Source organism: Lithobates pipiens, unplaced genomic scaffold (assembly GCF_037356315.1).
Source record: "Lithobates pipiens isolate NorthernLeopardFrog02 unplaced genomic scaffold, aLitPip1_a1.2 Scaffold_18, whole genome shotgun sequence".
Taxonomy (NCBI): Eukaryota; Metazoa; Chordata; class Amphibia; order Anura; family Ranidae; genus Lithobates; species Lithobates pipiens.
The window spans coordinates 503,460,627-503,472,714 of NW_027507758.1; the positions used below are offsets into that span (position 1 = coordinate 503,460,627).

Consider the following 12,088-nt stretch of genomic DNA (forward strand, 5'->3'; position numbering starts at 1 on the left):
GGTGAGTCCTGCGGTAGGGGACCCTCAGTCTGCAGCAGTTAGGGTGGGACCATCACTGTCCTAAGTCCCCAACAGGTGGCAGACAGGGTAGGGTCAACATGGCTTCAGAAACTGGGGTTTCTTTCCCCTGTTCCCCCAATTGCCTACCGTTCATCTGCAGACAGTGCAGTGCCTCTGGACGCTTATAGAACCCCCCCCCCATCCTCAGGGGAGAGCTAAGACTCAGGCCCTGCTGATGCTGGTGACCCCTGTTTCAGACAACACTGACCAGGACCATTCGGACAGCGAGGATGATTCCCTGTCTGGGTCCGTGTAAAGAGCTTGTTGGAGCACTTATCACAGCTGTGCGTGATACCCTGAAAATTCAGGAGCCAGCAGATCCCTCTGCTGATGTAGAGATCCCTTTTGGGTCCCGTAAGCCAGCCCGTACACCTAAGGTGTTCCTGTATCATCATCTGACTTATTTCAATAAGTTCATATACAAGGAATGGGGTCGACCGCAACTGACTTTTTCGGTCCCCAAATATATGGCGGTTCGCTACCCCTTTGAGGAGAGCCTTCTCAAAAAGCAGTCGGCTCCTCCGGTCATGGACCTCCCAGTATCCAGGTTAAACAAAGTAACCACGATCCCGGTAGAGGGGACTCCTGCCTTTAAGGACCCTACGGACAAGAAGGCCGAGGCAGTGGCTCGTTCCTTGTTTACAGTTGTGGGGTCAGCAATGCGACCAGTACTGGCATCCACACTTGTGTCACAGATGCTTACTGAGTAGGCAAAACCTTTGCACCACGAATTGGGGGAGCAACAGGCCTCTCCTATCTGCGTGGAACTAGCAGACCAGTTAGTGCAAGAGCTTGAGTACGTTTGCGACGCGGCCCTGGATACTTTGCCTCTGCTATCCAGGGCTTCAGTGTCAGCAGTGGTGCTGAGGAGCCTGATTTGGCCAAAATGCTGGTCGGCCGACCAGGCATCTAAAAAATCCCTGATGGATCTACCCTTTCTTGGCGAGCTGCTCTTTGGAGCCTCATTAGATTACATTATTAAAAATGCCACAAGTGGTAAGAGTACACTACACTACAGGCCAGGAAGTCTAAGGAGCCATGCCATAGGCAAGGGCCCCTCTTTTTCTGCTCACAAACGGCTTTTTCGTCCGCCCGGGGCTTCGGCTAAGCGTCTCCAGCTTGACAGGACGACCTCTGAAGGACAAAAGTGTCCCTGGAACCACAAGCCTAACCAGCCTGTGAGCAAAAGTGCCACCACATGAAGGTTTGCCCCCGCCCGCAACACGGGTGGGGGGTCTCCTTCGGGAGTTTGCAGCCTGGTGGGCCTCTGAGCTGTCCGACCAATGGGTCTGCGATCTGATTTCCTCCGACTACAAGATAAGAGTTCCTCTCTTGGCCACAAAACAGATTCTTTCCCTCCAGCATACCCGTACTGCCGGCCCGCCGGGAGGCCCCATTGGGGGCGGTAAGGGACCTGCTGAATTGCGGGGTGATAGTACCTCTTCCAGAGTCTGAATGTTTCCAGGGGTTCTACTCAAATCTGTTTGTCGTCCCCAAAAAGTCCCCTCCAATTTTGAACCTAAAGGCCTTCAATTACTTTGTAAAAGTACAGGGGTTCAGAATGGAATCGGTTCACTTAGTAGTCGCTGCACTCCACCAAGCGGACTCCCTGGCGTCTTTGGATATCCAGGATGCGTACCTGCACATACCCATATGCCCTCGGCATCAGAAATTTCTGCGATTTGCAGTTGGGGTAGCCCACTACCAGTTTGCGGATCACCCCTTTGGCTTGGCATCAGCCCCCTGAGTCTTTACCAAGGTATTGGCTCCTGTTTTGGCGTTGCTGCGACAACGCGGGATCGCGATTGTGGGTTACCTAGACGATCTCCTCCTGAGAGCATCTTCTGCCTCAGAATTGGAGAAGGATGTGGCGATCACCATGCAGACCCTGCAGGAGTTTGGGTGGCTGTTAAACCTAAAAAAGTCGTTGATTGTACCGATTTAGCGTTTGGAGTACCTAGGCTTATTGCTGGACTCCATGGAAGCGAGAGTGTTTCTCCCTTCAGACAAGCTGCAAACTTTCAGAGCCGCGGTAAAACTGCTAATGAACTGCAGGTGGGCGTCCCTACGCTTCTGCATGCGAGTCCTGGGACTCATGGTGGCCTCCTTCGAGGCTGTACCGTATGCCCGGTTTCACACAACAGTTTTGCAGAAGGAGATCTTGACGAAATGGGACAAATCTCCGTTATCCATGGATCGACAGATTCAGGTGAGCCAGTCACTCAGGGACTCCCTGCTCTGGTGGCTGAGGTCCCCGGCACTTTGGTCCAGGAAGTCATTCCTACTGCTACATTGGACAGTAATCACAACGGACGCCAGCCTAACCGGCTGGGGTGGAGTAATGGAAGTTCAGTCGACCCAGGGCCTCTGGTCAGAGGAGGAATCCAAGCTGCCAATCGATGTGCTCAAGCTGCGACCGATCAGGCTATGCCTCTCCACATGGTCGATAAGACTTCGAGGGCGTTCGATCAGGATCCAGTCAGACAACGCCGCGGCGGTGGAATATGTCAATCACCAAGGAGGAACAACAAGCTCGGCCGCCACACGGGAGGTCGCTCACATCCTTCAGTGGGCAGAGCAACATGTATTGGCCATTTACATCCCGGGAGTGGAGAACTGGCAGGCGGATTACATAAGTTGCCAGATGCTGGACCCAGGAGAATGGGCGTTGCATCCGAAGGTGTTCAGGCTACTATGCCTGTGATGGGGCACACCAGACATGGATCTTCTGGCCTCTCACCTCAATTGGAAGGTGCCAAGATTCGTGTCCAGGACGAGATCCTTGGGCAGACGCGTCAGACGCGCTGGTGGCTCCATGGGATCAGTACCAGCTGATCTATGCCTTTCCTCCACTCCGCAGAGTGGAGACCAAGGGGATGCCAGTAATACAGATTGCCCAGATTGGCCCCAGGGTCCCTGGTACACAGACCTAGTGCGCCTGGTGGCGGCGCCCCATGGCGACTGCCGTTACAAGAGGACCTGTTGTCTCAAGGTTCGATTCTCCATCCTGCTTTGCCATCGCTGGTTTTAACGGCATGGCTATTGAGAGCCAGGTGTTGAGGAATCGGGATCTTTCGGACTTGGTGATTCCAACTATGCTGAGAGCACGGAAATCTTCTTCTTGGAAGATATCATCGTATCTGGAAGGCCTACATATCCATGTGTGAGGAGGAGAGGTTGGCGTCCGTGCTCCTGTTCTATATCCAGGATCCTGCTGTTTTTACAGCAGGGAGTAGACCAGAAATTGGCTTTAAGCCCAATTAAAGGACAAATATTAGCCTTGGCTGTCTTCCTTCCTTTTTTTTTTTTTTTTTTTTTTTTTCAGCGACCCCTGGCATCTCGCTCTCTAGTGAGCACCTTTGTTCAAGGGGTCCGACATGTTGTTCCTCCGGTGCGTCCACCATTACCCTCGTGGGATCTGAACCTGGTGTTATCGACGCTTCAGAAACCTTCATTTGAAAATATCAGAAAGATCCCTCTGTTGACCCTTTCCCAGAAAGTGTTTTTTTTCTAGTGGCCATTACATCGGCCAGGAGGGTTTCGGAACTGGCGGCCTTGTCTTGCAAGTCGCCCTATCTGGTTATCCACAAGGATAAGGTGGTGTTGTGTCCGCAACCTTCTTTTCTGCTGAAGATTGTTTCGGCGTTCCACATTAATGAAGACATTACTGTGTCCTAAACCGGCACATCCTAAGGAGGTGGCCCTCCATTCCCTGGATGTGGTCTGGGCTCTGAGGGTGTATTTGTCCACTACGGCTCCCTTTTGGGAAATCAAACTCCTTGTTTGTTTTGGTGGGTGGCTGGTCCGAAAAAAGGCATGGCGGTCTCTTTGGCCACCATATCCAGGTGGATCAGACAGATTGTAGTACAGGCCTACGCCTTGAAGGGGCAGATGCCCCCCTTTTCCAGTCACAGCCCACTCTACCAGGACAATTGGAACATCTTGGGTTTTCCGACATCAAGCGTCTGTCACTCAAGTGTGTAAAGCGGCGACTTGGCCGTCTGTCCACACATTTTACAAAATTCTACAAGGTAGATTGTCGGTGCATCGGCTGATTTGGCCGCAAAGTTTTGCAGATGGCCGTGTAATTGCAATTGCACTTACATTTTTTCCTGTTTGTTTTTATATATAAAAAAAAAAAAACAGTACTGTTAAGTTAATGCACTGTTGCATTGTTGCCGCAAGTTTTGACGCGGTCTGTAGGTAGTGACTCCCGGATTGAGGAGCAGTCCCTTGCTATTCCCACCCTTCTTTTTTTTTTTTTTTTTTTTTTTTTTTTGTGGCTGAAGTTTCATACAGGTTCCCACATGCCATTGTGGGTGAAGTTTTTTTTTTTAATGCTGTTTCCCACCCCTCGTTTTTGGCACTGCTTGGGGACGTCCCAATGGTAAGCTGTATCAGTCGGTGAACATAAGAGAAAATAAGATATTTTTTTTTTTTTTTTTTTTTTTTTTGTTTTGTACTCGCCATGAAATCCTTTTCTCTGTAGTTCACCGACTGACACAGCACCCTCTCCTCCTATTTTTTACGTTCTACTGTTTGTTGACGTACTGAGGCTGCAGTAGCAGGCTGGGGGGTTGTTACTTAAGGGACCGCCCCATGGGTGAAACTAGAAAGTTCTAGTTTTATTATAATATATTAACATGTTCTGCCTAGTCCTCTCTTGAAGGTGGTGTAACAACCCGATGGTATAAGAAAGGAGCTGTGTCAGTTGGTGAACTACAGAGACATTGATTTTTTTGTACTCACTTGAAAATCTCTGCCTTCTTCTGCCTTCTTCCTTCTTCATTTCTTCTTCCTTTCTTCTTCCTTTCTTCTTCCTTTCTTCTTCCTTTCTTCTTCCTTTCTTCTTCCTTTCTTCTTCCTTTCTTCTTCCTTTCTTCTTCCTTTCTTCTTTCTTTCTTCTTTCTTTCTTCTTCCTTTCTTCTTCCTTTCTTCTTTCTTTCTTCTTCTTTCTTTTTTTTTTTTTTTGTGTGTTTAATTTGTGAAAAAATGAAACTTCATACAGTACATTGATGTCTGCTTTGACATTTTGGGCAAATCCACTGACATTTCATCCTCCTACCTATATGGTTGGAGCTTTATATTGCTTTCTCTATTAATTTGTATTTCTTCTTGTAGTATCCAGGAGACAGTGTTGTCACAGGACAAGGCCGCATTAATGGAAGGCTGGTGTATGTTTTCAGCCAGGTAAATTCTATAGTATGTGGTGTGTGAGTTGTGTATCCTAAACATGGAACCTGTTATGTGAGTAGAATCTTTTATATTTTCACAGGACTTTACTGTGTTTGGAGGCAGTTTGTCTGGAGCTCATGCACAGAAAGTCTGCAAGGTAAGTAAATTGTGCAGTGTTAGGTCTTGTGTCTTATCTCTTGGACTTGGTCTGAAATAAAATGCTCCAACTTTGCTACTTTTCTCTGCCCCCAGCTGGCCCAGTATGCAATCTGGTAAGGTATAGCTGTAATATGATGGAGGAGCCAACACAATCTGCAAGGCTTCTTGCAGCTCTATAATTAATCCAGTCATGAAGTAGGACACACAGCTGTAAATTAGACAGACACAGCACACTTGGAAGTCACGCCCTCTAAAGGGTCATTGACCGGATATTGGTCATCCAGGAAAGTCAGAACTCCTTGCTCTTCATATTTGAAAGTGCAGTTGACAGATAAAGGAGGTGTCAATTCAGCAGGACGTAGGGGGTTAGATTGTCAAATTCTAGGGATGCTGAGCAGCACTATTTATACAAACTTTTCAGTGCAGTTGCTATGGAGATTGCAGAGGAGGACTGGTTAGTGGTGGTGGTGGAAGAGGGTGGAGGTTTCCAAAGCATTATTACATTTGAGAAAATACAAACTGTTGTAGGTTCTGAGCCTAATTAACAAAGAAATTGCTGTAGTTTTCGTTATGTAAAATTGCTAAAGATCCCCCGTAACCAGGTAGACGGCTCACATGCCGCTCTCTACCTGTGCAGTGTACATACTACATGAACAAAGTCTGCATATATGTAGGGAAAACGCATATCTGCTCAGCCTAGGAAGAATCAAAATGGCCCGATCCACAGGGCAAAAGTTTCCATGACGCACTCTGATCCCGGGCACCCATTTAATATAAACTACATTTATGTGAAGTGGCCATTACTGAACATTATTTTACTTTTAGACATACTTCAAACAGGACAATCACTTAGAAGTGATCTTTAGTCATTTTATTTTGCCATAGGAGAAATCATTTCACGTTTAAAACTTGTATACAGAGTGAGAGCATGGGCTTGTGCTGGAACAGCACTTAGCAGTTACTTTAAAGGGTGGACAGATGAGGTCTCTCTGTGAAGGATTTTATATTACTTATGAGACATGAGTTTTTGCTAAGGCCCTGGTATTTAAACATGATGAGTGCAAATTGAGCAATTTTATATTAAAACTCCGGTCCTCTTCAACCTGAGCTTTTAGATTTGGGTTGCAGCAGATGGGGTAAATAGAGATATAACATCTGTAGTTTGTACTTTTTATCTTTATGTTGAGCTCACTTCAGGGGTTTTATCACCCTCACTGAATTTAAAGCAGAACTCTGGGCACAAATTCTCTTATTTCAATATATCCCTCAACAGGAATTTTAATTCACTCTGTGTACGCAAAAATTCTTTGCAAACTCAGATAAACCTAGTAATAGTAGACCACAACACCATGCAACACACAACCTGTGAAGAGAGCAGAGTTGTGGGAGGGACCCAGCAGGAGGTCCATACTGGGAGGGGGCGAGTACAAGACCAGTCACTCTGCACAAGAATAGAGGGCGGCAGTGACTGGTCTTTCTTACAGGAAGCTTTTGTTTTTAGATACGATTTGCCTTTCCAAGAATTTTAGCTTGAACATGTACTAGTTTATTTTGTATAATGCAAAAGGATTGTGAAGACTTGTTTTGAATATGTAATGACTGCTACGAATAGTGGAGTCAGCAACTCTGTAGAGCGGGGATATGCAATTAGCGGACCTCCAGCTGTTGCAAAACTACAAGTCCCAACATGCCTTTGACACTGGGTTTCATGCTTGTGGCTGTCAGTCTTGCTATGCCTTATGGGACTTCTATTTCTGCAACAGCTGGAGGTCTGCTAATTGCATAACCCTGCTGTAGAGTATGCCTTTCATTATAGTCCAGTGGAGTTAAAAGCAGTATTATTCAACCTAGCATTGTACCCTAGAAATGTTAGTGAACTTGGGCTTTGGGTAGTGTTGGCTATAAATTCAGTTGTCATCTTACACTTAATGGAAAATATAAGAACTGTTTGCACCCTTTCATGCTTCTCCTAGATCATGGACCAAGCTGTTCTAGTGGGAGCCCCGGTGATTGGACTTAATGACTCTGGAGGAGCTCGTATCCAGGAGGGTGTAGAGTCATTGGCAGGCTATGCAGACATTTTTCTGGTATTGTGGTTGTGCTAACAGTTTTTAGTTTGACTGTCAGATTTACAACTTTTTCTTTAAAAAAAAAAAAAAAAAAGTACATAATTGTCTAATTTTTGTTAGAAGTAGAACTTAAGCTTTACCTTTATTTTGGATACAGTATGGGAGGGTTTTAGCCCCTGTGTTCTGTTGGAGAGATTGCCCTTTGCTTCTTGTCAATAGCCAAAACAGGAAGTGAGAGGAAATCCACCAGAACGAAGGTTCCCACTGCAAACTTTGCCCTCTAGTTTGGTGAAAACTCAAAATGTATGATATTCTTTTACTTTCACATTTTGGTAATGAAGGTTAACAGGACAAATGGAGAGGATGACTCTCGCTAATGGGGACAGTCAGGAATCAAAGCCCAAAAAAAAAACAGGTATTCTAATCCCTCTGCATGCTATCCAAAAAAAATTATCCTTCGTTAAACTATAAAAGGCCCTGTATTTTTACTGCATTCTGAGTGTTGCCTTTGCTGACTTAAAGGACAAGTTCACCTTTGGAACATGTTAGATTTTCCACCTGTTTTAGAGTGGAACAAGTAACATGTGCCAGCTTCTGCACCCAATGACAGCGGGTGAAACACTTTAAAAACAGCATGGCATGCAGAGCCCTACCCACACACCATGTCATTCATTCATGCTGGGTTCACACTGGAGAATACAGCGGCTCACAGCAGGAATCCGGTGCATCTCCATTCACCATTTCAGGTCCGATTTTAGCCTGAATTTTGGGCTGAACTCGGACCTGAAACGGACAAAAAGACAAACTGGGCCCCGGTGCAATTCGCACCAGAGGTGCTGCGGAGATATGTGAACCGGCTTGATGGAGAGCCAATCACAATCTCCTGCTATGCGAATTTAATGCATGCATTGAAACTGTAAGGACACTGGTAAGCTCTCTTGTAGTTCATTGATCTTCTTGCTCTCAAGTAACTTCCTCCCTGTATCGGAAGTACAGACAGACAGTTATCCCAAGAGTCTGCAGGATAGTGGCATTCCATCCATGATTTACTGATCACGAGTGCAATGCTATTTAGGGTCTTTAGAAAAAAAAAGTTAACGGTATGTGGTCAATTGAATGCAGATCACCCGAAGAGCTAGCCCTTGCAAGGACACTGTTATTATAAAGGGAAATAATGTCCTATGAAAATAAAGGTAGCTGCTAGTACTTCAGCTGACATAAATTATTGCAAATATAACATATATAAAACCTAGTGCAGCACTGACAAACAAAAATATAGAAGTATATACACATATCATACAGTGGTGTGAAAAAGTGTTTGCCCCCTTCCTCATTTCCTGTTCCTTTGCATGTTTGTCACACTTAAGTGTTTCGGAACATCAAACCAATTTAAACAATAGTCAAGGACAACACAAGTAAACACAAAATGCAATTTGTAAATGAAGGTGTTTATTATTAAAGGTGAAAAAAAATCCAAACCATCATGGCCCTGTGTGAAAAAGTGATTGCCCCCCTTGTTAAAACATACTATAACTGTGGTTGTCCACACCTGAGTTCAATTTCTCTAGCCACACCCAGGCCTGATTATTGCCACACCTGTTCACAATCAAGGCATCACTTAAATAGGAGCTGCTTGACACAGTAAGGTCCACCAGAAGATCCTTAAAAGCTACACATCATGCCGAGACCCAAAGAAATTCAGGAACAATTGAGAAAGAAAGTAATTGAGATCTATCAGTCTGGAAAGGGTTATAAAGCCATTTCCAAAGCTTTGGGAATCCAGTGAACCACAGTGAGAGCCATTATCCACAAATGGCGAAGACATGGAACAGTGGTGAACCTTCCCAGGAGTGGCCGGCCGCCCAAAATTACCCCAAGAGCGCAGCGACGACTCATCCAAGAGGTCACAAAAGACCCCACAACAACGTCCAAGGAACTGCAGGCCTCACTTGCCTCAGTTAAGGTCAGCGTTCATGCCTCCACCATCAGGAAAAGACTGGGCAAAAATGGCCTGCATGGCAGAGTTCCAAGGAGAAAACCACTGCTGAGCAAAAAGAACATCAAAGCTCGTCTCAATTTCTCCACAACACATCTTGATGATCCCCAAGACTTTTGGGACAACATTCTGTGGACCGATGAGACAAAAGTGGAACTCTTTGGAAGGTGTGTGTCCAAGTATATCTGGCGTAGAAGGAACACTGCATTTCATAAAAAGAACATTATACCAACAGTAAAATATGGTGGTGGTAGTGTGATGGTCTGGGGCTGTTTTGCTGCTTCAGGACCTGGAAGACTTGCCGTGATAAAAGGAACTATGAATTCTGCTGTCTACCAAGAGATCCTGAAGGAGAATGTCCGACCATCTGTTCGTGTACTCAAGCTGAAACGAACTTGGGTTCTGCAGCAGGACAATGATCCTAAACACACCAGCAAGTCCACCACCGAATGGCTGAAGAAAAACAAAATGAAGACTTTGGAGTGGCCTAGCCAAAGTCCTGACCTGAATCCTATTGAGATGTTGTGGTATGACCTTAAAAAGGCCGTTCATGCTTGAAAACCCTCTAATGTAACTGAATTAGGACAATTCTGCAAAGATGAGTGGGCCAAAATTCCTCCAGGACGCTGTAAAAGCCTCATTGCACGTTATCGCAAACACTTGGTTGCAGTTGTTGCTGCTAAGGGTGGCCTAACCAGTTATTAGGTTTAGGGGGCAATCACTTTTTCACACAGGGCCATGATGGTTTGGATTTTTTTTTCACCTTTAATAATAAACACCTTCATTTACAAATTGCATTTTGTGTTTACTTGTGTTGACCTTGATTATTATTTAAATTGGTTTGATGTTCCGAAACACTTAAGTGTGACAAACATGCAAAGGAACAGGAAATGAGGAAGGGGGCAAACACTTTTTCACACCACTGTATATTGGTAAAACTCAGTGAGCATACAATGAGTATTGAGTGAAAAAACAATGCAAAAACCTTCATCAAAGTAAGTCAGCACCTCCAAATAGGTGTTAAACAGTCCAATATGTCAAAAAACAAGTACCATATTTATCGGCGTATAACACGCACCCCAAGTTTAGGAGGGAAGTTTAACCACTTAAGGACTGTCTCACGCCGATGTACGTCGGCAGAATGGCACGGCTGGGCACACGTTGCTTTTTAAGTGCCCCGCCGGCAGCGCGCTCCCGACCCAGTCCTGTGCTCCATGACCGTGGCTGCGGGTCCAGCGGACCCGAATACTGCTGGTGTCCCACGATCGGGTCACAGAGCTGAAGAACGAGGAAAGGTCTGTGTAAACAAACCTCTCCCGTGCTTCCCTGTGTGGCTGTCACCGATCGTCTGTTCCCTTTTATAGGGAAGGACGATCAGTGACGTCACATGCCAGGCCATGCCCCCCCTACAATAAAAAAAAAAAACACATAACGTCATACATAACGCCTACACTGCCCCCTAGTGGTTAACTCCTTCACTGCCAGTGTCATTTACACAGGAATCAGTGCATTTAACGGTTCCAAAAATGTGTCAAAAATGTCCGATGTGTCCACCATAATGCCGCAGTCACAATAAAAAATCGCTGATTTCCGCCATTACTAGCAAACAAAATTTTATTTTTTATAAAAATGCTATAAAACTATTCCCTATTTTGTAAACGCTATAACTTTTGTGCAAACCAATCAATCGCTAATTGGGATTTTTTTTTTTTTTTTTTTTTTTTAACAAAAATATGTAGAAAAATATGTATCGGCCTAAACTGAGGGAAAAAAAATGTTTTTTTTTTTTTATATATATATTTTTTGGGGGGATATTTATTATAGCAAAAAGTAAAAAAATTTTGAATTTTTTTCAAAATTGTCGCTCTATTTTTGTTTATAGCGCAAAAAATAAAAACCGCAGAGGTGATTAAATACCACCAAAAGAAAGCTCTATTTGTGGGAAAAGAAGGACGCCAATTTTGTTTGGGAGCCACGTCGCGCAATTGTCAGTTTAAGGCGACGCAGTGCCGAATCGCAAAAAGGGGCTTGGTCCTTTTGCTGCAAATTGGTCCGGGGCTTAAGTGGTTAAGGAAAAAAACTTACATTTAAATGCCCATCAATGCAGCGTTATCAGTGTCAGTGCAGCCTTGCGCCAGTGTCCATTGCAGCCTCGTCAGTGCAGCCTGGCCCCAGTGTCCAGTGCAGCCTTGTCATTGTTACTAAATGGATTTAAAATTGGCGCTGCCGAGATCACAGGGACTGGGCAGAGTGGAGCGAGTGCCGCCTAGATCCCTGAGACTGGGCGGAGAGGAGAGATCGCTGCCAAGATACACCTAGCCGAGTGTACTCGGCTCCGCTCAGTCACGCCCACTCCCACCCTATGATGGACATAACACAGGTCCAGTGGCGGGACTGGGCATGACGGTGAGCGGAGCCGAGCACACTCGGCTGTGTGTATCTCGGCAGTGCTCGCTCTGCTCACAATCAGCGGGGATTGGCGTATAACACGCACCCACAATTTTCCCCTGATTTTAAGGGGGAAAAAAGTGCGTTATACGCCGATTAAATATGGTAAAAGGGTCATGTAAGTTGACCAGACACACCACCCAAGGAACAGTGAGTCAAAAAGGGATGACGTAAGTATTGA

At 45.4% G+C, this 12,088-nt stretch overlaps 1 protein-coding gene across 1 annotated transcript in view; it reads left to right on the top strand.

Moving 5' to 3' along the window:
• PCCB (propionyl-CoA carboxylase subunit beta) overlaps positions 1-12,088 on the top strand; it is a 51,528-nt gene that overhangs the window by 13,260 nt on the left and 26,180 nt on the right. The window contains exons 3-5 of the mRNA XM_077488682.1: positions 5,182-5,250; positions 5,336-5,392; positions 7,368-7,481. Of these exons, the coding sequence (XP_077344808.1) occupies positions 5,182-5,250; positions 5,336-5,392; positions 7,368-7,481 (240 nt within the window). The remainder of the gene's footprint in view (positions 1-5,181; positions 5,251-5,335; positions 5,393-7,367; positions 7,482-12,088) is intronic.